The sequence below is a fragment of the Toxotes jaculatrix genome, chromosome 14 (assembly GCF_017976425.1).
Source record: "Toxotes jaculatrix isolate fToxJac2 chromosome 14, fToxJac2.pri, whole genome shotgun sequence".
Classification (NCBI taxonomy): domain Eukaryota; kingdom Metazoa; phylum Chordata; class Actinopteri; family Toxotidae; genus Toxotes; species Toxotes jaculatrix.
The window spans coordinates 9,997,239-10,022,585 of record NC_054407.1 but is presented as its reverse complement, the minus strand read 5'-3'; the positions used below and the strand labels follow the sequence as shown (position 1 = coordinate 10,022,585).

Sequence of the window (25,347 nt, the reverse complement as noted above, 5' to 3'; positions counted from 1 at the left end):
TGATATCCTCCAGCAGTGAAACGAATCCTTTATTGTGAAGTACTGTTGAATTAACACTATATACACTAATATGTGTAGTATTTCTGAACAGATGAGCTAATCCATTCATCAGCTCAGGAACATCCTGAAATTGGTTGATAATGAAATCTGAACCTGATTGGACAGTTTGCTAGATATTCATAGATTCATAAAATATCAGTAAATATCAGTAAACAGCATTTCCTGTAAACCAGCCTTTGAACTGAAGTGCAAAAATAAATCAGCTTGGCTAATTAATGAAAGTGAAAGTGGGAAGTGTTATTATGGGCTGTAAGCGGGCCACCCACACTGATGCCAATGAAAGATGAAGCCTATCTGAGGGGAGAATTTGAGCCTTCTTCAAGTCAGCAGTTCACACATTCATAAAGTGAAGTTCTCTCTGTATTCCACATTCTTTAACCTCACATCATAAACTCATGAAATCTTTTCTTCTGGTCACTGAGTCTTTCGATCTTGCTATTACTGTATTTTCTGTTTCTTGCTGTTACTGTATTTTGTTATCTTTGTGTCTGTTAGGATCATGTGTTGTTTTGTACGTTGGGGGTTAGTTTCGTGCAATTCAAGTTTTTGTATTATCAAGGAATCTGTGCATTAAACTGATCATTTCCTCACAAGACTCATAGAGAATTCAGGCAAAATTAGAGAACGTGGACTGATCTGCACAACAAAAAGATTGAAGTTAATTTGTATACAGTAAATAATGTTATATAAAATTGAATTGGTTTAAAAAAAAAAGATATTTTGACTAACATTCATGACGAGATAATTTCTTTAATCAACAGTCCTATTAACCTTAAAAATCTAAATTGTTCTCCACTGAATAAAGCACGTCTGTCATTTTATTCAGCTGATAGAGATAAACAGATGAAAGCGTAATTAAAATAAGATTCTTTAAATCCTAGGGGAACACCTATGGTAGAACAAGTACATCAGGGCTTCCTAATTATCTCTTCCTGGATGAAGTCAGTCAGAGACACCACATTCGAATGATTTGGCCTGAGTTGCTCCTCAGCAATGATCTGTTCTGTGAGGACTGTGAGAATTAGGGGAAAGTTCACAGCACAGAGAATGACCACATTACAGGCTGTAGGGAGGGTTTTTTTTTTTTTTAAACAGAGATTGCAGGGCATACGTGATCCGGGGCCATACCACAAAGAAGCAGCTGGTTTAACCCTCTCCTGTCTGCAGCCCAGACTAAGTAGGTGAAAGGTAACTGGAAGACTGCTGACGGTGCTGAGAGGGGAAACACAGTGCAGAGGAATTACAGCCCTCACCCTCACTTATGCGTCTGGAATGTAACAAACATGCATTATTTTCCAAAGCCCTGGCAGGGGTTTCCACTAGGATAACCAAAGACTGCTGTGTTCTGGTTAAAGATACGCTTTTCTCATTCAATTCTTAGTAATCTTTTCCTTTTCATGCCTAGGGTTAATGCAGACAGATTTCCTTTTGTTTGTTCAAACTGACAGACTTGTGTATCAGCTGCAGTGATGGTTCACATCCTTCTCAAGCTACAGCTCAGCAGGATTATCGTTAAATGAAAACATGTTTTTACACTTGCTTAAGTGTTTTCCACAGGTAAAGGAAAGGCCAAGTGGTTTAAGGTATCTATGCGGAGCAGGTACAAGCAGCGACATGGCAAACTGGAATAACACCTGCCTTGCCCAACAGACACAGTAATAGCTAGAACTTTATGGCTGCTTGCTATATGATTGTCGTGACTGTACATGTGAAGAGTGTACGTGCCTTGTTGCATTCTTTGGGGACATTACAGAACTTGGCAGGGATGTGAATGGAGTGTACAGTAAGGTTGTGAAAGATGAGGCCTTTGTGTCTGTGTTTTATCAGACATTACTTTTTTTTTGCTTTAAAGGGACATTAAAGATGCCTCTCATGTTTTGAAAAATGTGGCTGAATGTGGTGGATCAGAGAAATTACAGCTGTGTGTCAGTCAGGAGGAGCTGTTTGTTTAGGAGCTTGACGAAATACGATCTTCTGTATACAGGTATAAAAAAAATGGCCCTGAAGTTGATTAAAAAAATTCTGACAGACTGTGATGTTGTTGTTTGACAGTGCAGTTGGTACTTCAAGCTGTAACAGATGAAATCCAGTTTGACTTGATGTTCCACTCATACTGTAATTATCGGATGACTCATGCTTGTCTCAGTCATGACCTTCCAGACAGAATTGCATAATAATGTAACAACACATTCATCGTTTTAAATCCTTTCATCAATAGTAGAAGAAGTATTATGATCTTTTACTTAAGTAAAAGTAGTAATACCACAGTATAAAAATATTCCAGTATCAATAGAAGTCATGGATTAAAAATTTTACATAAGTACAAGTTTCAGATTGCTGTTTCAATAATGCACCATATTTTGTTAGAATATATGTTTTTATGTAAAATTTATTTTAATCTCCGAAGTAACTAATATCTCCTGTCAGATAATATAAAGTATAAAACTATTTTCTAATGTACAAATACCTCAAAACAGAACGTAAGTACAGTATTTTAATAAATGAATTTAGTTACTTTCCACCGCTGGATTTCATCCAGAGAAAATTGAAACCAGTTCAAACAACAAGAACTTCTCGACTAATTATCAGGTTGTCAGTAGGCAATGTGTTTACTTTAGAACAGACTAAACAAATGGATTAAAAAAACTTCAGTTTTATTTATTTAATATCTGTCGTAATGTACGAAGCTTGCAGGAATCTGTCTCCTCTGCATCCTCTCATTCGTGCTCACAAGGCCACACAGTCGTATGTTACTGAACATCACCGGATCCACGCCTCACCACAGCTGCTTATTCAATTTCCCAAAATGGCCGCTCCCATCTCTAGCCGGCATGGTGACCTTTTACCCAGATTCCAAACACAGAACATCTGTAAATCCTAGTGCAGCCCCCAGACTTAGTCATGTACAATAAGATGGAAAGAGGCTGGAAGAAAAAAATAAAAAAACAGGTGCTGGAGCCTGTTAGAGCCGCTGGTTCCCATGGATAGACTGTGATCTTTTCCATTTGGGACTGTTTTACTAGGGATTTTGGGCTTTATATTTACTGATTTTTCCACTTGTGTTTGTCAGAAATACATATCTGAATTTATTTGATTGAAGTAAATAATCTAGAATAAAGAAGACTGAAGAAAAGAAACTATATACATTTTCTACATCTTCCATGCTCGTGTTCAGACCTCTGAGATATCAGCATGTGAAATATACTTAATATTACAACAGATCCATCATCAGAATGAGGCACTCAATGTGACACACATACTGTAAGCCATGTGTTGGGATGTGCACATGCCTACATCACATATCTTTGAGTCAGCTACAGTAACCTGCCCAGCTTTCCTCATTTTTAATATCATGAGATATTCATTAGTAGCAGACATGCAGTGACCTTTTTTAGCTGACTGCTTGGCCACTGAGGTTCAGGGTTAGTGAATGGAGCATATGACTGTCTTGTGATTGAGTAGAAAAGTCAGCTAGGATGGACTGGAGAGGTAGGTGTAGGTGAACAGCAGGGAAGGATGGATGCTGCTGTCTAGGCGAGCCATATTAATAAGTGATGAAGAAAGAAAAAATATGAAAAGAAAAAATATTGCTTAAAGTTTTTGGTTTGGGTGTGATCAGGAATGTACAGTATGCTAGATTGGATTTGAGAGTTGGATTTTTTTTTTCTCAAAACCTGATTCATAGGTGGACATTTTCACTTTCACAGCATGAAAAGCACAGATGTTACTACTGACATTATGGTGCCGGTCCATTAAGTGTCCCAGTGACTCAGCATGCAAAATTCTGAGACCCTGAAACGGGTACACCTAATTGGAATGCAGCCATAAGTAATGTTAGCAGTTGCACCTGTTCTTCTCCTTACCAATTTGAAAATACCACTGATTAATCATTTTTATATTTTTTTATATTTTCATTTTAAGGATAGAAACTATTGACCTTTTAACTGTGATTTCACCTCACTGTTTCATGGAGAAGTCTGTGATTGGAACATAAATTATATTTCCTCTTTTTCAGCCATCACACAAACAAATCAGAGGGGACAGACAAACCTGCTGACACATACACGTGCCCTCATTCATACACACTCATGCACCACACAGACGTGCAGAGGAGAGCGTTTGCCTTGAACCATTTTTCCCAATTTCCATTCTGGGCTAGGAACCGATGAGGACCAGGTAAAACACACTACTGCCTCCAAGTGGTGAAAAGCAAGAGCATGAGGTTCCTATTTGTTCAGCCTTGACCCCTTGCTCATTTATCCAGTGAGGCCCCTTTGGTGACTGTTCTACTATTGTTGCCCCAGGAACTGCATACTGAATGTGACATGGCACCGAAGCAAATGAGAACCTGCAGTTTATTTCATTCATTTATTTTTTTAGCCTCCAGCAGTTCTGAGAGATGAAGTGTGACTCTTTTAAGCTCTGCTTTGGTTCAGCACGAACAGGCCCAGGCAGGGAGAAAAGGCTATGAGAGAGGATATGAGAGATTTCCTGTGTGGACTCTGAAATGCTGTCCTTGGACAAGGATGGTCCCCAATTTGCATCAGCATGTATCAAGAGACTTATTCAGTTCCCACACAAATGTTTGACTTCTGCCCTTATATATATATATATATATATCTGCATTTGATTAGCTTTTGTAACATCCCGAGTTTCAATTTTGGATTTGAGTTGTTCACATAAGAAGCCTGTAGCAGTTTCGCCTCTTTGAGGTCAAAAACTTTGTGACATAAGACAAGTTATGTAAGACAAAAGAGTACATAACTACTGTCCATGTGTCACAGTGCCATGTTTGTGCAGCTGACCACAGAATTTAATCAACACATACACACATTTCATTCTTACATGTGTCTGTCTTGCATGGGTAAATGCACACACATGCACACTCTCCTATCATCTCCTTTTACATTCCTTACATCTCATGTTCAGCTTACACATGCGCAGACATGTGCTACATGATACAAATGCATGTGTTTTTGTTATTGCTTCTGCTTTACTGGGTCGGTATTTGTTTGCCATGAGATACTTCTGCTTCTCAAACTGGTCTTAAGGAACAAACTCCTGCCGATTCACATCCCTTATACGTCTTTACTTCTGCAGACGCTTCGTGCTTTTCCCTCAGCTCTCTCACTGCACATGCACTAAATGAGTGTCCCAGCTGGCAGGAAGCCGAAAAGTACAGAATGTACACATATCCCAATATGGATAATGTAAATACATACAGACTGCAGTTGAACTCAGCAGCTGTGTATGTTGTCAGTTTTTTATGGTGGTGGAAATCTGCACCGATTTACAGTATTTTTGGGTTAGGCTCAAACTTATGAAGTCCTTTGTAAGACTGCAGACAGTAATAGACTTGATCCTTGGGATAATTGCAGTGCAGCTACATTTAGGAAAGGCAACACTCAAGAAAGTGTCCCTTTGAGTGAGTACATGCTCATGTAATTTAAGTCATTTCTGCCTTCTAGCCTTGATTTTTCTTTACTTCTAGACAGGAAATCCAGAGTTACACAACTGCTGTAAAACTAAGCCCCAACTTGACTTGCTGAGTCTCTTTCTTGTGCAAATCACCAAGGAAGCTGATGACAGAACAGACTGTACTGAAGAACTAGAACTGATGATTATAGGAATGATGCTACATTTTGAGACACTTTTCACTCAGTGGAAATTTTCTTTCTGGCAAAAAGTTGGATGAAAAGATTGATACCATCTATCAGTTAAATACGCAGTTACAACCATGACATGGTTATCTACTTACTGCTTAGTATAAACAGTGGACACGGGGTGACAGCTAGTCTGGTGGTTTTACACCTCTGCACAGATTAAACACACAAGACAAAACATGTTAACTTTTTTCCCCCCACATTTAGGTGTTTCTTTCTCTGTCCTGCCTTATAAATAAGCTTATTTCCCAAAATGTCAAACTATTTCTTCTTGATGACAGTTTAATGAAAAGACCGAGAACACTCTGTGTTGTCCGTTAAATATGAATTTAAGCTAGCATAAACAATCGAAACAGGTAAACAGCTAGCCTGGCTCTGTTTAAAGGTTAAAGAAAATCCACCTAATATCTTATATCCTTTATATACGTTACATCTTGTTTGTTTGTTAATGAATGAATGAATGAATCTGTACAAAAACCCATGTGTAGAAACAACAGCCTTGCTGTTTCACCTTTTTCTGGTCACTATATTAAGCTAAGCTAACGGTATCCTGTGTGAAGCTTCATAGTTAATGTCCAGATGTGAGAGTGGTATCAGTTGTCTCATCTAACCCTTGAATTAACATATTCAAAACATCACTCAAAACATCAAAATATTCCTTTAACATTGTAGTAATGAATTCATACAGCAAATTATGAATTATTTGTGGCTCAACAATATCGAAAGCATGCGTTTATGTATCTACACTGAACCCTGCTGTGATATACTGTTTACTGAGAAAAAAAAATCCCACTAGAGACCAAAACAAATTACCAAGGTCAAGGATGCATTCCATGCTAAACGCAGTAGCTGTAAATAACTCAAATACATATTTACGTTGTCTGGGGATTCTGTTCATATGGGGCTGCTGTGGGCGCTAAATTAGGTCTCACGAACCCTTTTAAAAAATGTAGTTATTTTTTTTAAATTTAACATTTCATGGACCCAAAGCCTCAGACGTGATAAAGTGTAGATGTTTAGTCTCTCCAGAGTTTTAAAGGACGCAGCTTTGTCCCCAAAAATCAGCCCCTTGGTGCTGTGTATCCTGGTTATCAAGCCTGATTCCCATGAACTAATTGGCCTCCTGTGAAACATTCAAGCACGCATACTATGTTTACCACAGAGTAAAGGGCACTTGAGGCAGCTGGGTGTAGGTTACTGATCACAATGATACTAATTCATTGCCCCATTAATTTTAATCAACAGGAGTGGAGGTGGAGGCAGGTCAGATGGAGGAGACACTCAAACTGAAGAGGGATCTTACTGTGAATGAGGCCTGTTCTGGGAAAGATGTGGGTATTGGCAGACAGACTCTTACTGTCAAGTGCTAAGCAGCTGGTGGTTTGGACAAGGAAAAGGAAAGAAGGCTTGAGTTACAAAGTGTTCTTCCAGAACAGGAGGGGTTCTGACCTATAACTGTAGCACAGCAGCTGTGCACCCTTTAGCACTGACATTTCTTTACAGATTATTCACGTATGTCTCGTATTTCTGTTCCAGAAAGGACAGCATACTGTACATGTTTGTTTGGAAACCACCCACCTTCGGGAAGTCATGTTGTGCGACATACAGTTTCAAAAAGCTTTTGTGTTGAAGAGGCAATTCTAAGATTGATACCACTCTCATGTTTGTCTGTTAAACATTAAGCTATAGCCATGAGATGTTTAGCTCAGCTTAGCAAAGACTGGAAAATAGGGAAACAGCAAATCTGGCCCTGTCCAAAGGTAACAAAATCTGCCTACTGGCACCTCTGAAGCTCAAAAATGAACATGCTATATCAAATTTGTTTAATTATTTCAAAAATGAAAATGTTGTAATGACACGTTGCGGTTTAACTATTGCCCAGCAACCTCATGGTGACAACAAAGCCAAAAACAATTTTGTTTTTTCACTTCAGCTTTTGTATGGAATAAACAAAACATGTAATGTGTTAATAGATGTTGTTACCTTTGGACAGAGCCAGGCTACCTGTTTCCATTTACTGTGCAGACATAATGGCATCGACCTTCTCATTTAACTCTTTGTAAGAAAGCAAATATGTAGTTCCCAAAATGTCTAACTATGCTTTGTTGTTACCTGTAGTGAAGGGTGTTGCAGTTTGTTTGGTTGCTGTGGTTTTGCCTGGCTTACGTGAGAAAAGAAGAGGTTGAAGCAAGAGTTTGACAGGAAGTCTTTTTTAACTAAAACATTTAATGGAGAAGCCAGTGATGCACTTCAAGAATTATCAGCTGTCAGACCATGACTTCTAACCATCTGTTGAGTCACTCCATTAAAAGCCCTTATAATCTCAAATGACTGATCCCTTATCCCCCGTGTTAATCTCAAATCCTGAAATCTAATTGAGATTAAGTGGTCCCAGAAAGTGCTCTCAGCTTTGGTGTTTTTCTATATTTTCACAGCCAGGGAGAGGGTTGCAACAGGATGTTTTGGAGTTTTGGAGGTAAAGCAGCCCTGGAATCCTTATTTTGCAAAACTCTGGATGGAATTACCAGAAGCAATCATGTGATTGCAGTTATTACTTTAGCATGTGCAGCAATTTTGGTTCAGCTAAAATGGCCTGTTGTGGCAATTTGTCTTATTTTATTTAACTCAGGAACCTTTACTTAAGTTGATGCATTCTTTGTGCCTGGGTTGCCAAATTCCATTTAAGTTTGTTCCTGCTAAATATTGATGCAGCTGTGCGTCCTGAATGTATCTTGATCTCTCAATAGGTGTGTCAGCAGCTCAGGGTTTTACCTGTAGAAATTTCTGTAAATGTGCCAAATTATTCCAGGATCATAATACATAAAACCAGAATGTGTTGCCACTGAACCTTAACCCTGCAGTACGTTCTTTTATTTTTATCATGCGTCACTGGCTGCTGTGTATCGTATTGTACTTGCATTCAAATTGACACAGTTTGTCCCTTTCTGAAGCAGACAGAACAAACCCCGAACACTCAAGAGAGAAACAAAAAAGACAGAACATCAACACAACCTTTAACCCAGATAATATCCTAACACTACTGAGTCACTGTCACTACTGCAAACTTTTGTTTCTTATCAAAAGATGAGATATGGCTTATATGTTAAAAGATTAGGACATTTTGGGAACTATGCTTATTCGTTCGCTTGCCAAGAGTTAAGTGAGAAGACTGATGCATCTCTTATATTGATCTCTGTCATGTGGATTTTACTCAGTAGTGTTGAGTTAACAGGTGAAGACTGTGAAGAAATAGATACTTTTCCTCTCAGGTGAAATTGAGCCTATAGTGATGCTACCTGTCACCTTAAAATTACCGGCCTCATATACCATAGTCATAAAACAAACCTGATCACATCGGATTTGCCCTCAGTGCCAGACAAACACTGCTGCCGCTGGAACAATACCTAACTGTGTACCACCAGTACCCTGTGCCAGTATTCATGTCAGTCCAGGGGCCAGAGTCCACAAAGCTTTGCTTTTACAGTGTTTACTAAAGGACGTGTACCACTGAGCTTCAAAACACCTCTTTCTTAACCCCACCCCCACCTCACCATCCCTGCACAACAGGCTTCATTATTTTCAACAGCCAAGCGTTTGTGCCTGTGTTTCAGCCCGTCCCTTTTTATGTCTGTCTGCGCACCTGCTGTTTGTGCTGGGACATTGTTGTGCAGAGAATTGTGGGCAAAGATATTTTACAAGTCGTATGCATTGTGGGGGACAGAACCTTCAAAAAATAAATGGATGGCTTGTTTTTCTGACCTTCGCGGAATGAAGTCTCCCCCCTTTTGCACTTTCGCTTACATAAAAGTAAATCAAGAATGTCCAAGCTGTGTTTGGCTTTTTTGCTGTCGTCCTTCGAGCTGTCTTCTCTTTATTTTACTCTTTCTGGTCTTATTTATGTATTTTTCATTTCTGCAGTACACTGGTCTGGCTCTGGGTTTCTCTTTAGGTCTGTTTTCAAAGATATTTGTTACAAAATGTTTCTCTTGCTTGTTATTTGAGCACCCTGGATATAATGCACTTTTATTTCCTGGACTGCAGATCAGATGAATCAAAGCCATGTGCTTTTGCAAACATGATTAACATGATTTAAGTGAGAGATGTGCTATGCATGCCAAGCTTTTAACCTTCAACCATTCATTTCAGGCTTTTTTTTGTTGTTGTTGTTGTTTCTAAAGCTCCCCTGTAAAAATCTGGCTTGTCCTCTTGGAGCCTAATTAGACAGGCCTCACCTTCTGCAATGAAAGGCAGGATACAAAGATAGTCTGTGGAGAGGCAGGGTTACTGAAGTTCAGTGATCGTTAGGGTTGGAGACTGAGAAAGAAAAGGACAGAAACCAGCAGAGGCAGAGAAAGAGAGGGGCAGGGAATGTCTTCTAGTTACCTCTGGTGTGATTGTCTTCTTAGCATCCCCTCCTTGTGTCCTATGGGCCCCATTTGTAAATCTGAGGGCCGTGACCCAGGTCGTAGCTGGGATCAGAGTTTGTAAATCACAGGCCTCTCTCCCCCTGGAGGCTCCCTGACCTCCCTGCTGCACATCCTGTTAACCAGCATGGGAGAAACAAAGCTCACAGCCTCCTGCCAAGTCCCAGTTCCAGCAAGCCTCTTTACACCAGCATGACAAGATGATCTCCAGTTTCAACCTGTGCAGTACATTTGTTATGGGCATCATAATCTGTGAGGAATTTTAAACACTAGCAATAACCAAAGGTAAATTGTAATATTAGTCAGACCGCTGTCAAAGTATATTAGCTCAAGTACTGTACTTTTTGAGTATTGAATATTTCCATTATATGTTACTTTATACTTATAACCTATTGCATTTCTGAGGTAGATATTGAGTGGGGGTCAGAAAACCAAAATAATGAGCTGAAAGATGCTAAAAAGTGATATACATCACGACAAGTGACAGAACCATATAACACATGCATGAACAGCTAACCTACTAATTCAGATTTTTCCCCAGCTTTCACCACTGATCACTGAGAGAAGGCAGATGAACTTAAATGTGTCACACTGGACAGAAAACACCTCAAATTTGACCTACTTTTCAGTCTCATTGTAGGTATTAGAGGTATAGTTTTGAGATTTAGAGACCAGATTTTCAAAAGGAGTTTAGGAACATTGTTTTAAGGATTTAAATATGGGCCCTGATTAGCTGCTTTGTGAGTTGTTGTTTGGGTACGATCAAGTGCTAAAATGCCTAAATAAACTCTGTAGCTATGTGGGTACATAATCTGTCCTGCATGATATGATTAAATAAAATCAGATACAAAATTGATTCAGGTAAATTATGTAGTTATTTCAGTCTAATTTTAGAAAGCAGCAAACATTTTATACCAACTGTGTTTTAATAGGAGCTACACTTCTGCAGATCTAGGTACAATGTCCTTGATATTTGTGTGTCTGGCTTAATGTTGCAAATACCAGATACTGTCCACAGACAGACAGACAGACAGACAGACAGACATGTCCACTGCTGTTGTTTTCTTCCAGCTGAGTTAGACCTTGGTGGCATGCAGACAAACAGGGAGTGGCCTTGGGATAGATTTGTTTGTAACCTGGTATGTTTTTTTGCTTCAGAGAGAGAGAGACGGAGGGAGGGAGAGAGAGAGAGACGGGGGAGATGGAGCGATGGTAAACACATGCCACCCGTAGGTCTAGATGGGTGGGTATGGAATGGTGATGGGGAGAGTAAGGTGACACCAAGTTGTTTTCAAGCACAGAGCTGTTGTTGGCTGTGAAACCTGCTGAATAATATTACTTGGAATCCCCTGTCTCCTTTTATCCTCTCCTTCTGTTGGTTTATCTTTTTATTTTCTGTCTTTTTGGTCAAAATGAGAATAAAACGGGTGCAGGTCCTTGTTAGATCAGGTCAGACCCAGGCTGTTGCATTTGTAAAACTATTTTCCGATGTGCCTCAGGGTGCAGCAGCACGATAACCACAGACTACTGGGCAACTTGTTCATTTGTTTATGCTCATGGGGTTTTAGAGGAGCACTGTACACACATAGTGCAGATGAATCATAGCATAGACATTGGTTTCTTGCAAGATACATACCGTTAGGCCAGATTTATACCCTGATTTCTGTCTGGATTTGTGAGAATTAAGGGGATTAAAAAGCTGATTTTCTGTCACTCTCTTGCTTCTATTACTGTCGTACCGTCTCTCTTTCTGGTTCACTGATTCCAGCTGTCAAGTGTCAGCATGCTCTACTTGGAATTTCATGTCTCACTTTAGCTAAATGAATAGCTGCCAGAATTTAATTTGTGGCTTGGTGTCAGTTTTCCGCTTTGGCTTCATGTTGCTGGTTGATGCCTTCCTGGTCAAAACTGTTGTAAAATGTATAAGCTCAGGAACTGGAGCTGCAATCCTGCACTGTGAGAGGAACATGGGTACACCTGTGTTGTTTTTGGCATGGATATGCAGATGTATTTAACCGTGACAATCAAAAGTGAACTTTCCAGTTTTTTTTTTTTCTTTCTTTATCTCATTCTTTGACTCAACACTTTCAAATTATGGTGTATTGATGGATTTTGGGCTCATATGGTTAAAACTGGTCTGATGCATTTTCATACCAGTGAAAGGAGAAGGCAAGTAACTGCTGAATGTGCCATGTGGTTGTGATTTACTGTGCCTTTCGACTTGCAAAAAGTTAAATTAAAGCTGCCGTGTGTACACAAAACAATCTAACAGTCGACAAATTCTTTAGATTTGTGTTTTCAGCATCAAGGCAGTGTGTTGTAGCACAGCCGTGTCTGGCAGATGCGCTGATTTCAAATCATGTATCGATTGTACGTTTTTCCGCTCTACCAGGTCAGTTAAAAAGCCTTGTAAGTAGGTCAAAGTAAGATGGAAAATGTAAGGTCATGAAGCCTACAGTATGCATACATACAACAGGCAAAGAACCTCATCACTACGCATAACTCAAACTGACCTGCTTTCCTGTTCAAACAATCGCTGGGTTCCTTTGTGAACCTCAAGCTGGAGTGCAGCCAAACACCCTCATGCTGAAAAACAACTGTCACATAAAAATCTTTAATAGATGTGCAGAGAGAATTTTATGGTTATTTCTAAATTCCTATGGTGCATTGATTTACAAAGTATCTACCCCTGTGCCAGTATTTCATATTTTAGACATTTTACTGGTCATGATTTAACTGATGCATTTAACCACAAGGACTATTAGTGCAAAACCAGATAAACCTCCAGAATCTGTCTCTCGTGCTGTGCTACACTCATTTGTGTTCAATTTTCAGAGCATTTATTTTAAAATTCATCAGAAAAAGAATGTAAATTGAAACCCTGTGAGTCACATTAAACATGCTTGGTTACACTTTGATTCTAATCGACACCATGAAAAAAAGAAAAATCCACATTTAAGTATGATATTGTTTTTTCATTATCCCCATGGATTCAAACTCAGACTTTGATGCTGAAGCCATGAATTCATCCAGCCAAGAGAAAAGTGATTTCAGACACATGGTGCTGTGTGGATTTTCTTTTATTTGGTAGCCTTATATAATCCATGGCTGCGTGAAGGAAAAGTGTCCTTGACTCCAGTAAATCTTTATTAGAAACAGAAACAAGTAGTTTGTCAAAAATATAAAATATTATCAAGAATTAAGAGTATAGATAGACTGTAAATATGTATACTTGTCTGCTAGTGCTGAACGCCCATATGTAACAAGCTGATGTTTTTAGTGGCTCACATAAAGACACAATCACAGTGCTGTCAAACCCTTTTTTCTTCTGTATTGTGTACTGTGTTCTTAGGCACAAACTTACAGTGTACCATATACAGTCATATATCATATATTATGCTTTCTGGGCCAAATTCCTGCCTGTGTAGTTTTAAAATGCTTAAAAATACATTAAAGAAATTATTATTTTTTAATTAATAAATTAAATAAGGTAGGGAAAAGGTGCTTTGAAGTGGTTCGTTTAGTTATTCTAAATCAAAGATTGTCTTGAAATTGCTCATCATTGTTGTGTCATGTGAAGACTGGGTGAAGTGAGCTTTTGACAGTTTGAAGTCACTGGAGCGAAATTCCTAAAATCCACTAAGAGTGATGCTGCCCTCTGCTGAGCAGAATGTGAACTGCACAAAATCTGGTTGGAAAAAATGTCCTTTTCTTCTACATGCAGATATGTTGAACCACAGTAAAATGTCAGCTGCAATTGTGGAAATAAAACTGCGATGAATGACTTGTACTAAATTAGTTCTACTAATAACAGTAGAGCACTGGCTACTATCAACTTGCTCTCATGACATTTGGCTATTTAAAAATAATCTACTCTCGTTTCAGCAGGCAGAGATGTTGCAGTGCTTTTTATACTTTAGATGCTTTCAGAAAAACACTATAAACAAGATAAAATAAACTGTGGTTTTTGATCCTTTCAAGGGGAACATCTTTAGATTATTTTGCAGCTACGTTAAAGGTTTCTCTTGTAGCAAGACTCTGGATTACAGTTCCACTATAGAACATTGATTTTACCCTAGTAGTGCCCTTATTGAATTAAACAGGATTCACTCTAACTTTGACACCCTGACTCAATATCCAGAGTTTATTTACACATCGGTTTGCAAGCATGTTGCCTGTATACTTTAACCGTTACTGACAAAGGACCAGAAAACAAACTTTTGACTTGTGTCAGACAAAAGTCAGTTGATTGTAGCAGCTTCAAGAAATGTTGTTAATTATGTTGAGGGGGCGAAAGAGAAGTTCATATCCACTAAAAAATAAATACAGGACTTCCACAATTTCATCTCAATAACCAAATTTATTTCAAAACAAATGAGATATAGGCCATTGCAAATGAAACTGAGGGTGTCTTCTGCTCCACAGCGCTGGACCGGCACCTCACAGCTTCAGCGGGCACTGCAAAGATTCAAGAGATCAGTCACACCACATCTCAACAACATCCATGTCCACTTCAACAAAATCTTTGAATGATTCTGTGTAAACAGGGAAATATTATTGGACTCTCATTTCAGGTACGTTGTTATATTGTGAATCAACAGTGTTTCTCTGTCTTAATTGATGGGACTGAGTACTTTTTTTTTTTTTTTAAACTCAGCCACCTGCCCCTAGCATTTGTCTGGTGTTCCAGGAGTAAATCAGTCCACAGTGAGAGAACTGACCTGTAATGTCTTGCCTGCTTCCATTTACATATTTTGCAAGGCTAGAGAACTGCCTAACAGAAACAGCTGTGCCCTCACCTATCGCAGCCTCCTGGCTTCTCTTTCAGACTCCAGAAGTGTCAGCACATCTCCCTCTCTGACTGGGCCCTTCACGTTCCTGATGATGGAGCGGTTGCTGTCATCCATGAACTCAACACGGACCTGCAGGTACACAGTTAAATCACAGTGAGATTACATTAAACCCAAGTTATCCCTTTTTGTGAGTTAAAATCTGACACACGCTCTAATGTTTACACTACTACTACTGACGTATCATTTACTTAACATGTACCCAACAATACGTGTGGGGAAAATACAGCAAGCACATTTATTAATGTGCTGAGCTAAAATTATTAGCTGATTGATCAATCTGCTCTTTAGAATCAGAATCAGAAAACTTTATTGCCAGGTATGTTACACATACAAGGAATTCGCCATGGTGTTGTTGGTGCAAAAGCAGAAGACTTAGACTGGCAAGTCCCATAACAGAACATGAGTTTAAATATACTAAACATACTAAAGAAAAGAGAAAAAGAAAGAAAACTGTTTGGGCATTTTTCCACATTTCCTAATACTTGACAGGTTTTTACTGTTTTATTTGATAGATTAAGCAATCAATTGTATTAACACAGTGTCAAATACAACCCTAATAATGAGGTATTCAGGTAAGAATTTCTGCTTCAATGACAATTTCTCTTTATCACAGTGAAGAGCCTGAGCCCATCAGCAAAGCAGAGCTCAACTCCAACTTCACTGATCTTGGAGAAATTTGTCTTTGTGAGCCAAGTGAAACACACATGATTACAAGACTGTGTTTTTGCAGGGCTCATCAAGTTAAACGTAAGGCTTTTAAAGACCTGCCGGCAGCCTGCAAGAAAAATGACACAAAAAACATCTAAAACTAAAATATTTGAGGATATGATATACTTATGCTCAGTGAACTATAAGAAGGGATCGAGCAGAAACAGTATTTCTACATTCAATAGAAGACGTCGACGCTAAGACATTAGCTATGTTAGCATACCTGTGTACACTGTCCCTGGGAACCAGTTCTTCCGAGCACCCTGGTGACCTGAAAACAAAATGAAAATTAGATGGACATTCCAACGTTTAAGGTAAATGTATGGTGGAGTGGCGGCCCACAGTCACCAGGCTGACGGTGAAGCAGCAGAGACTGTGGCATGGAAAGGCCTCCATAATGGAGGCACAAGAGCCGACCTGCCGTACGATAACCGCTGCGTAAAATCTTATTTAGCTTCGATATTTTGACCTCGTATGATACATTAGTTGTTTCTGTAGCTGTCTATCCGTCTGGTTACGTTTATTTGCACAATATAAAACATTTTCTTACTCTTGCGAGCTTGATCGGCTGCACGCGGCTGGCGTCCATGTTGTCAGGTTAGACCGGAAAGGAAGTCACGTGGTGCACGGACGGTATATATCCCAACTGTAATCTTTCGGTTTATTGAAATTTCACAATTTTAATTAAATTGTAATAGAATTAGAAATAAGACCAATTCCAACAAATGGATAAACATAGTAAAAATTTTACATTAAAAATATAGAATTTTTGTTTTATATTCCTATTTCCTTTTCCGCCAGTTTGGGAAATACCATTCACACACGTGTATGGGTGGAAACTTGGGCCATACCATACCATGTGCGTGTGTGTGTGTGTGTGTGTAATGGGTAAAGTAATATATGAATTGTCTTTGCATGATTTATCCCATTGCTGTATAAAAATCTGAGCAGGCGTCCTCGTGGATCACAGTCAATAATCTATGCGCTAACTGCCAGTATAAAATACATATCCCCTTTAATGCATATTTATTTTTCCAGAATTTTTACACTTAAATGTATTTTTGTTACCTTATTCAGTATCATTTTATCAAAACTGGATGTTATTTTGACTTGGCTTTATTTTAATTAATGCCAAACAGGGATTTAATTATAAATAAGAGAAAGGAAAAGATACACTGAAGTCTTTCTTGAGAATATAGAGAAAAACCTGAAAAAAAAGTTATACCAAATATTTAATTCTGTTGATGTAAAGTACAAATCAGTGCTTATTTATACTATTCAGCACAACTGCAGAAGAACTATGGCTGAAGTTGGCTTGTGTAATCTACCGTTACCATTCGTATGAACTTCCTGTGAGAAAGCTCTCCATAGCCTTGTTAGCAGTGCTATACAGCCATCACACCACTCCCTCTGCCTTTCCTCTTCTCTCAGAACTCAAAGCCTTAAATCACAACACTAATCCTTGTGAACAGTATTTTTAACTTGTGTTTGGCCAGAAAGAACAGCAATAGGATTAGAGAATCAGTGAAGAGGCTGAATCCCTAACTCATACAGTTGATCTTCTTGCACGCTGAGAGACAAGCACGAGAGCTCTTACTTTATCTTTATTTCAAGCTGAAAAGAGAATTTCCCCGAGGACAACATCTTGCTTAAATGAAGATCTTGTGGAATATTGTTGTTATTTTTCTCTGACTTGATCTGAACTTGGCGCAGAACCTTTCTGTTGATTTGTCTTCTGAGGAGCTGTCACCAATGGAGACTATAAAGCCAAAGATGAAAGTGCTGAAAAAGCGTCGCTCCAGTCTTTTTGCTACCATAAAACGGGAAGTAAGTTTTTCACAAAGCATTGAAGAACAGGAGTGTGAATTCCCTTTTTCACAGGACAGCTCTGTGAAACCATGGACATCTATGGACAACCTTGATACTCCTGATGAGAATAACAGTGGAACAGAGGAGCAGAGCAAAGATGCACCAAAACCAAGGCAATCAAACATTGTCAACCTCAATGTGGGTGGAAAGGTGTTTCACATACCAAAACATTTGGTCCTCCAACACCCAAAAACCAGGATTGGCGTTCTTGCCCTCTGTGATGATCCGGTCAAGCGTCTGACGCTCTGTGACGATTACAATGTTCAGAACAACGAGTTCTTTTTTGACAGGGACCCGATGTTTTTCCACTACATATTCCACTTTTACTGCAGTAATGTCCTGTGGGTAATGGACAGCCTTTGCCCTGTCAACTTTGAGGAAGAGATGTCATTCTGGGGCCTGAAACTCAAGGACACTCCAAGGTGTGCTGCAGATACTTGATATCCTACTCACTATGTGTATTGTGTAATTTGGTCTGTTTTGTGTATTTCATGATTTTGAATTAGTAGTTCTTGTATAAATTGGTAGTAAATGTCCTTTTCTTCTACTCAGGTGCTGTCGCATTCTGTTTGAGGAGAAACTGGATGACATCAGAGATCAACTGAAGGTCAACCAAGAGCTAATTGATGAGATTAAACCTCACCAGGATGACGAAGGTTACAATACCATGTTTCTTGGAGACTTTCGGAAGGCCCTCTGGGACTTGATGGAGAATCCTTACTCTTCACTGTCAGCCAAAGCCTTTGCTGTGTTTTCCAGTCTCTTTGTGCTTATCTCTATTGTTGCCATGACAATGAATACAGTGAAAGAACTCAGGGAGTACAAACTCGCCGGCAAAACCTACATGGAGTGGATAGAGATTGCTTCCATCCTGTTCTTCACCTTGGAGTACTTTTTGCGGTTATTTACCACATCCAACATCAAGCATTTTGTGAAGAGTGCCCTCAACTTTGTTGATGTGGTGGCTGTTATGCCCTACTTCATCCAAATCCTTTTTGAGGCGTTTGTTATAGATTCAGAAGACTTAGGTGCACAGGAAGATTTGAAGGCCATGGCAAGGGTCAGTAAAGTCAGCAAGGTGCTCAAGGTCGTCAAGCTGATGCGCATCTTCCGTATCTTGAAGCTTGCCCGTCATTCCACAGGCATGAGAGCATTTGGTTTCACCATCCGCCAGTGCTCTGAGCAGGTATGGAGGAGTATCCAACAAGAAAATTCATACAGAGATATGAAATATACACATCTTTACCTGTCATGCACAAAACAATGGAACACATGCAACTACAGATTGAGTTAAAGGAAAGTAGCTATAATCAATATTTTATTATAGCACTAGATCACAAATTGTATATAAAGGTGGATATTTACCCATTGTTTTGATTCTCCAGCCTGAAACTTGTACAGTTATCGTTTTGACGTTGTCTCACTGCTCTCATCAGAGTTGTTTCCAGCTGCAGCAGGCAACTATTTTCAGTTAAAAAGCTTTAATAAACGTACTGCACGCAACCTGCCCAGGCCTTAACAGCTGACAGACAGACAGTGCAGTACTACACTTGCTGACCAGATGGCCAGAAACATGACTCCAAATTAATGCCTCCTTTGCTCCGTATCTTTTCAATGTGTTGTGTAAATAGACAACGTTTTTCTAAGTTCACCATATCAGCTTCATAAGGTGATGCTATGCCGGTGTTGTGTTTGTAGCTGGTTTCCCCCAGGCTCCCAGTGACCTAGAATCTGTTAATGCAGGTTTGATGTTCACACTGGCAATTTGCTTGTTCAGGAACCCTAAAAGATCAGTGGAAACTTCCTTTTGTGGGAGGAAATATAGCACGGAAAAGGTTCAGAAGTCATGTCAGAAGTCAAGCTGAGGATCTATAAAGTTATTCAACAGCATTATAAATGTGTGAATCTGCAGTTTACATAGCATGTGTAAGAATTCAAGATGCCCTTCATCTTTTCTTTTGTCAAAATAATTACTGCCCTTCCCCAACCGCAGTGCTGCCGCCTGTGGTGACACAGATATAATGCATGTGACACAGGGTTCATCTGCGTGGGAACAAACCTCAACCTTTTTCAAATGATTGTGTATGTCATTATTGGCTTAGTCGTTTTTAGCAGCTATATTCAGACCATTCTTGCTAAAAATCCTGTATGCACAGTTTGGTGTAATACATACAGTTTAATAAGCAGGTCTTCTTGGTATGTCGAGGTACAATAAAGCATAACATTGTCATGTGACCTGATTGGTAGTCCAAGATTTCTAAATATATTGATTACCAAAAACGAATGGGCATAGTGTTGACATATAGTTTTCTGTCTTTATTCAGGTCTGCTGTCTGTTTCTATTCATTGCCATGGGCATCTTTACCTTCTCTGCTCTGATGCACTCTGTGGAGGTGGATCAGCCTGGGACGCCATTCAGCAGCATACCAGATGCCTGGTGGTGGGCTGCGGTGAGTAGGATAAACTTCAAACTCCAGATGGGTTTTGCCTAAATGCAAAATAGCAGGAATGCATTTCAAGTAGGGTTTAGTTTTTGACAAAAGCTGGTATTTTAGAGACTTTGCATTGAACTTTGCTGGGTCCAAATATTGTAACAATCTATGTTAGTTTTTCCCTTTCTTACATTTTCAACAAAACCCAACTTAAGTTGCGCTTGACTGTATATTCATTTGAACTGAGGTTTAAATTATTATTAATAGAGCAAGAAATAGTGTCTTCAGTATTTAGAGGATACAACCTGCTCTTATGGCTGCTACTTAGATTCTTCCGGATTAACTTGGTTATAAACCTTGCTAAGCTGTTCCTCTTGACTTCGCTGAAGAGACTGAGGAGAAGCTCAGTAGGGGGTGCGTCAGTATGATCAAGCAGTGAGGTGCATTTCAGGTGTCAAGGATTAGGCCTACTGGGATTTGAGAGGCCTGCCTAGTCAGGCCAAGACGACAGTGCACAGGGAAGGGCCGAATCATGTTCCGTGCTACTTTTCATCAAGCAATACATTTATGATAAGACTGTATTCAAAGACTCATTGTATAATCCATTTTTGTGAATTCATCGCTGGCTAAACCGACTTTGAAATAAGTCTCCCAAGCAGGAAGAATAAGATAAAAAAATTAAATTCTTATTTAAATTCTAATGATGGACTCATGATTATTGGCTGTCTAATGGTAGATGTGTCAGTATGGATCATGACACATGACACGGTGAGAATCATGTTCATGGTCTTTACAAATGTGAAGAAACAGCTGGTGTGTGCCACCAAACTGTCCTGTAGTTAAACACCAGCATCGGCCTTGCTCTTTGTTTTAAATCACTGAATTATTACCTGTTTGATTAAGTAGGTATTATACAGTCATAACTAAATTTCACAAGGCAAACATATGTAAAGATGAGAGATTCATTTTGTCTGACATTTGATGTGATGGTCAGAATAATAACAGTAACAATTTTACAATATTTTACTTTCTTGGTTTTAATGTACTAACCTCGGTGTCATTGGACATCATCAGCCTGTTCCTCTGTCTCTTTCATTCTCATTTAAGGACATTTGGCTTTTATTTATCCGGTGGCAGCTGTTAACTTGTATGTGTCTAATCCTCTATAATGCGCCGTAATGCGTCTCGTTTGTGGCCAGACACAGTGATTGCATTCGAGAGATGGAAAGTGTTGCAGTACATTTCTGAAGGTTTATTTGATCCTGCGTATTCTAAACTTGCAAACATGCCAAATGAATGATCAGTAAAAGAAACAAATAAATTGTTGGATTCCCATAAAGCCACGGTGAAAGGACATTTTGGGGCAGGAGGAAATCAGCATGAGGATTTCTCTGGAGAAAAATAAGGGAGCTGCCAATGCTCTTTTCTGTATTCAAAGATACAGAATGTATCTTTGAATACAGCAATGTTTGATATATCTTTATGTTAAATGTAAAAAAAAAAGAAAAACATATCTAACAAATCTCACGTCACTCTTTTCTTCCTACAGGTGAGCATCTCTACTGTGGGCTATGGAGATGTCGTCCCTATCTCCTACCTCGGCCGCTGTGTGGCATTTGGCTGCATCTCATTTGGCATCATCCTCAATGGCATGCCCATCTCCATTCTGTTCAACAAGTTCTCCGACTACTACGCCAAACTGAAGGAACAGGAATACACATTTTCAAACACAGAGCGCACCTTCCAGCTCAAGAAACGTCTGAGGCGCAAGTTTGACAGCTGCTTCGCACCCCAGCCAGAAGACTCCGACGATGAGATTCATTATCGGCCCAGTGGAAGGCAAACTATCCGTGAGAGCGAGGATTGAGAGAAGCCGCCTAGTCGTGAACTTGCTAACCCTAAATGGCCTTATCACCCATGGGTCTAGAAAGTGTAAGACCCCATCTGCCTCCAACTCTGAGCCTATGTGATTTAAAATAAACAATCTAAGAGGAGGGGGAAATGGAGGCAGCAACAAGTTGAGATAAGCTTTAAGCCTCAGCTTCATAGTAGGTACTGTTTGCATGCAATTTGTGATGACTCTTTGATCAAGTAGAGAAGATGCTTCCGCTGGACAGCTTGTTATCTGTTTCCAAGAATAGCACCTGGCTGCAACTAATTCTGACTAAACTGAAATAGATGTGTGACACAAGGAGGTCAAGTTGTAACATTATTGATGAAGCAATGTTACACTGATCACTTTGAAGGGAGTGGGATGCTTGTGAAGAATTATTTTCATTGGAAGTGCTATTAATGGACTATTTTGGACAACTTCATGGTCTCGTACATGTTACTTTACATTCCTGATACTCCGCACAATAGACAGTTTAACTTCTTCTTCTTCTTCTATAAGATTTTTGGCCAATAGCTGGTCAAACATCACTTTGGACTGTAGTCACTGTCTTCCGCTTTTTTAGGCCAAGAAAATACATGTGTACAGGCAATGCAAGCCTCACAGATTCACACTATGTTCACCTGAGAAAAATTCAGCATCATCAGTGCAAAGCCCTCCCATGTGCTATATGTCAGCAAAGTGGCATTCTCGTGAAAAGCACACCTTTTCTTTTTTTTTGTCCAGTCACTCAGCATGCTCTTGACTGTACCTTAGTGGGAGGATAGGCGCAGCAGGGGATGTGTCAGTAGAGCTCAAGAGCACGGGTCTAATTTTGTGGTCAAGGATTACAAGGATTTGCGCTTGCACCTCCTGCCTGTTCAGTCAAGGGCAAAAGTCAATCAAGTCCTGTGCTATTTTGGGCGCACAGAGAATCTGACCAGGTGCTATTTAAGTGCTTACAAGCCACATTCACGAGGGATAGCAGACAAATGTTTCTTATATAGGTCTTTCAAGCAGGAGAATTGAGATAAGAAACAATGGTGCTTGTAATCGTCATCTAGCAGTTCAGAATTTGGCACAATCCTTGAGAACTGAGCTCCATGTTCTTGGACTATAGCTGTCAGGATCCAACATAGCTCAGTTCTGTAGTGGAAACTGTCACTGCACTGTGCTGCTTGCTGTGTTTGGCCATTCGGCTAAAATCATTAAACCAATTCCTGCCCTGGAGCAAGCAAACAGTAAGCAGATGTATTATCTCATCCCATTTAATATGTCCTATTTGCTGCTCAGTCTGTGCTAGATACAGATACAAGGGAAAGAAAATAAGCCCTTGGCACACCCACTGATTCACACCCTGTGTCTAACTGTGCTGAAGATGTGTTGTGCCTCTGATCATAACAAAACACCTTGCACCTGCACTGGTAACCTCTGATTTACAAATATAGAGCTCTATGAAGTATTAGACCCTTGTTCCACCCACATAAGACATAATTAGAGACAGTATTGTATGTTCATTGAGTTACTGAATGAATTATCAGTATAACATTATGAATGCTTCCTTGTACAGAAAGTACAAGTACAGAAATACTCGTCAAAGACTAAGGATTTGTCCACAAGTGAAAGATGTCCAATCTCTGTTTACATTGTAGCCTAAAGATTTCAAAGGTTTTGATTGGAGAGTCAGTGGTCAACTGTATGAAGGTGTTAAAAATTACATTGGTTAAACAGAGCAAACAAAAGAAGGACATTTTATGATTTGTGTTTAATTTCATATATATAAATGTATGTATATATATATATATATATACTCAGTTACTGTACAAAACATTGTAAAATGTGTCACTATTTTTTGTTATTGTGCAGAAAAACAAAACAAAACATTCAAATGCAACACAGGCTGGAAACTGTGTTGAACACTGATTTTATTATGTATAAAACATTTACTTCTCAAAAAGAGATTTCTTGCTGAATTAAAAAAAAAATCTCTTCCTCATAGCATTTCCCTTTAAATACAAGAGACTTGAAGTCGATGTCTATTTATAGGCACCTGTCTCAGTCGTCTGAGGGACGATGCTGCCTTTCTAATAGTATTATAGGATAAGGTAATGGGAAAGATGCCAGTGGTTTAATAGTGTCGTCAGCGTCAATTAAAACTCAAGAGCACTGAGAGATTTTGGTTGTCTCATGTGACTCAGACAGGACTGAGTGGACAGGAATAGATGCAGTCAAGGGGGACATCAGGGAACGTTCTGTAAGACAGACATATGCAGATAGACAGGCAGACAGATGCACATATAGAATATTATGGAGCAATATAGAATAATACAGAGGCACATTTCAACTTTAAGTAATACAGCAAGTGTTAGCAAAGAGGTGATACTGAAACAGCCAGCAGACTAGACCACTATTTACTCTCTTTTTAGCTCTGTTTTGGTCTCCACCAACTCCTGATGACTGTCTTTGGCACTTCAGCTTCTAACTGCTCTTCTGTGTTTACCAGCTAGTTGCTAACTGTCTCTGTCCGCTTAGTGCTGGGCAGGCGGTATACTGTCATTTTATCAGAATTTGAAATGCAGTTGTTTCCTTTTGTTCTAGAAAGGCGTGGACGATTTTGCATCGACAACTACGGTGGCCCTGAGGTACATAACAAAACAACACCTAGGAGAAGAAATTAGCCAAAACAAAATCACAGTGACATTTCAGAAAACAAATCAACAAAACAGAAACCACTTAACCTTCAGTGACAGTTCACAGTAAACAGTTTCCTGGAGTCTGTTGTGAAGTCAGCGGCACAGTGGCGAGTAATATGATAAGCCTAATAAAGTCTAGTTAGTTCAACATCTGTGTGAACTAGCTCGATTACCATGCCATTAATGAACACCATCGACTTTAACCCCCTTCTACAAGAAATAAAGGATAGGAATCAGTGAGGTGAAAGGAATTAGACTAACAAGACTGATATTTTCAACTCCACATCTTGCTCTCAGCACAGCAGCTGAGCATCACAAACCAATCGTTGCTTACCAGTGATATCGTCATTAGAGGTTAAAATGCCAAGCATAGCCAGAAGTACATTTAAGACATTAAAGTGCCACCTCTCATATTTTTCATCAGCGCTGGAAATATGAAACAGTCATCTCTGTTTATACAACTACAGTACGGCCTCGGGTGACCATGTGTGCGAACTGTTGCGTCAGTATCCTTGACATCTTTTTGTCACTCGCACTCTGTTCCAATTAGCTCCCATCCCTCAAGACGTGTCAAGATAAGGTGTAAAAGCAACTCACAGTCAAGGAAAATTGTTCACTGTAATAACCTGAATTATGATGTTTTGACACATTTTCAAACAGACATATGTAAACGCTGTGTGAAAAACAGGAGTTTAAGCACATCTGTGAAATAAACAAGTTAATAACGCTAAAACCACATTAAGATCTGTAAACACAGGGCTTGTTAGCATCTAAA

The 25,347-nt window shown here is 39.3% G+C and overlaps 2 protein-coding genes across 2 annotated transcripts; one reads left to right on the top strand and one right to left on the bottom strand.

Moving 5' to 3' along the window:
• Positions 1-14,487: 14,487 nt before the first annotated feature.
• On the bottom strand, positions 14,488-16,372 carry rps28 (ribosomal protein S28). The gene is made up of 4 exons (XM_041055394.1): positions 16,259-16,372; positions 15,932-15,979; positions 14,947-15,069; positions 14,488-14,605 (listed from the first exon to the last, which is right to left on the bottom strand). The coding sequence occupies exons 1-3, from the start codon at positions 16,295-16,297 to the stop codon at positions 14,947-14,949; spliced, it is 210 nt and encodes a 69-aa protein (XP_040911328.1). The 5' UTR covers positions 16,298-16,372; the 3' UTR covers positions 14,488-14,605.
• A 1,088-nt stretch (positions 16,373-17,460) lies between these two features.
• si:rp71-39b20.4 (potassium voltage-gated channel subfamily V member 2) lies at positions 17,461-23,699 on the top strand. Its single transcript, XM_041055479.1, has 4 exons — positions 17,461-17,999; positions 18,130-18,763; positions 19,902-20,027; positions 21,559-23,699. Exons 1-4 carry the CDS (start codon positions 17,461-17,463, stop codon positions 21,874-21,876), a joined length of 1,617 nt encoding a protein of 538 aa, XP_040911413.1. The 3' UTR covers positions 21,877-23,699.
• The last annotated feature ends 1,648 nt before the right edge of the window (positions 23,700-25,347 follow it).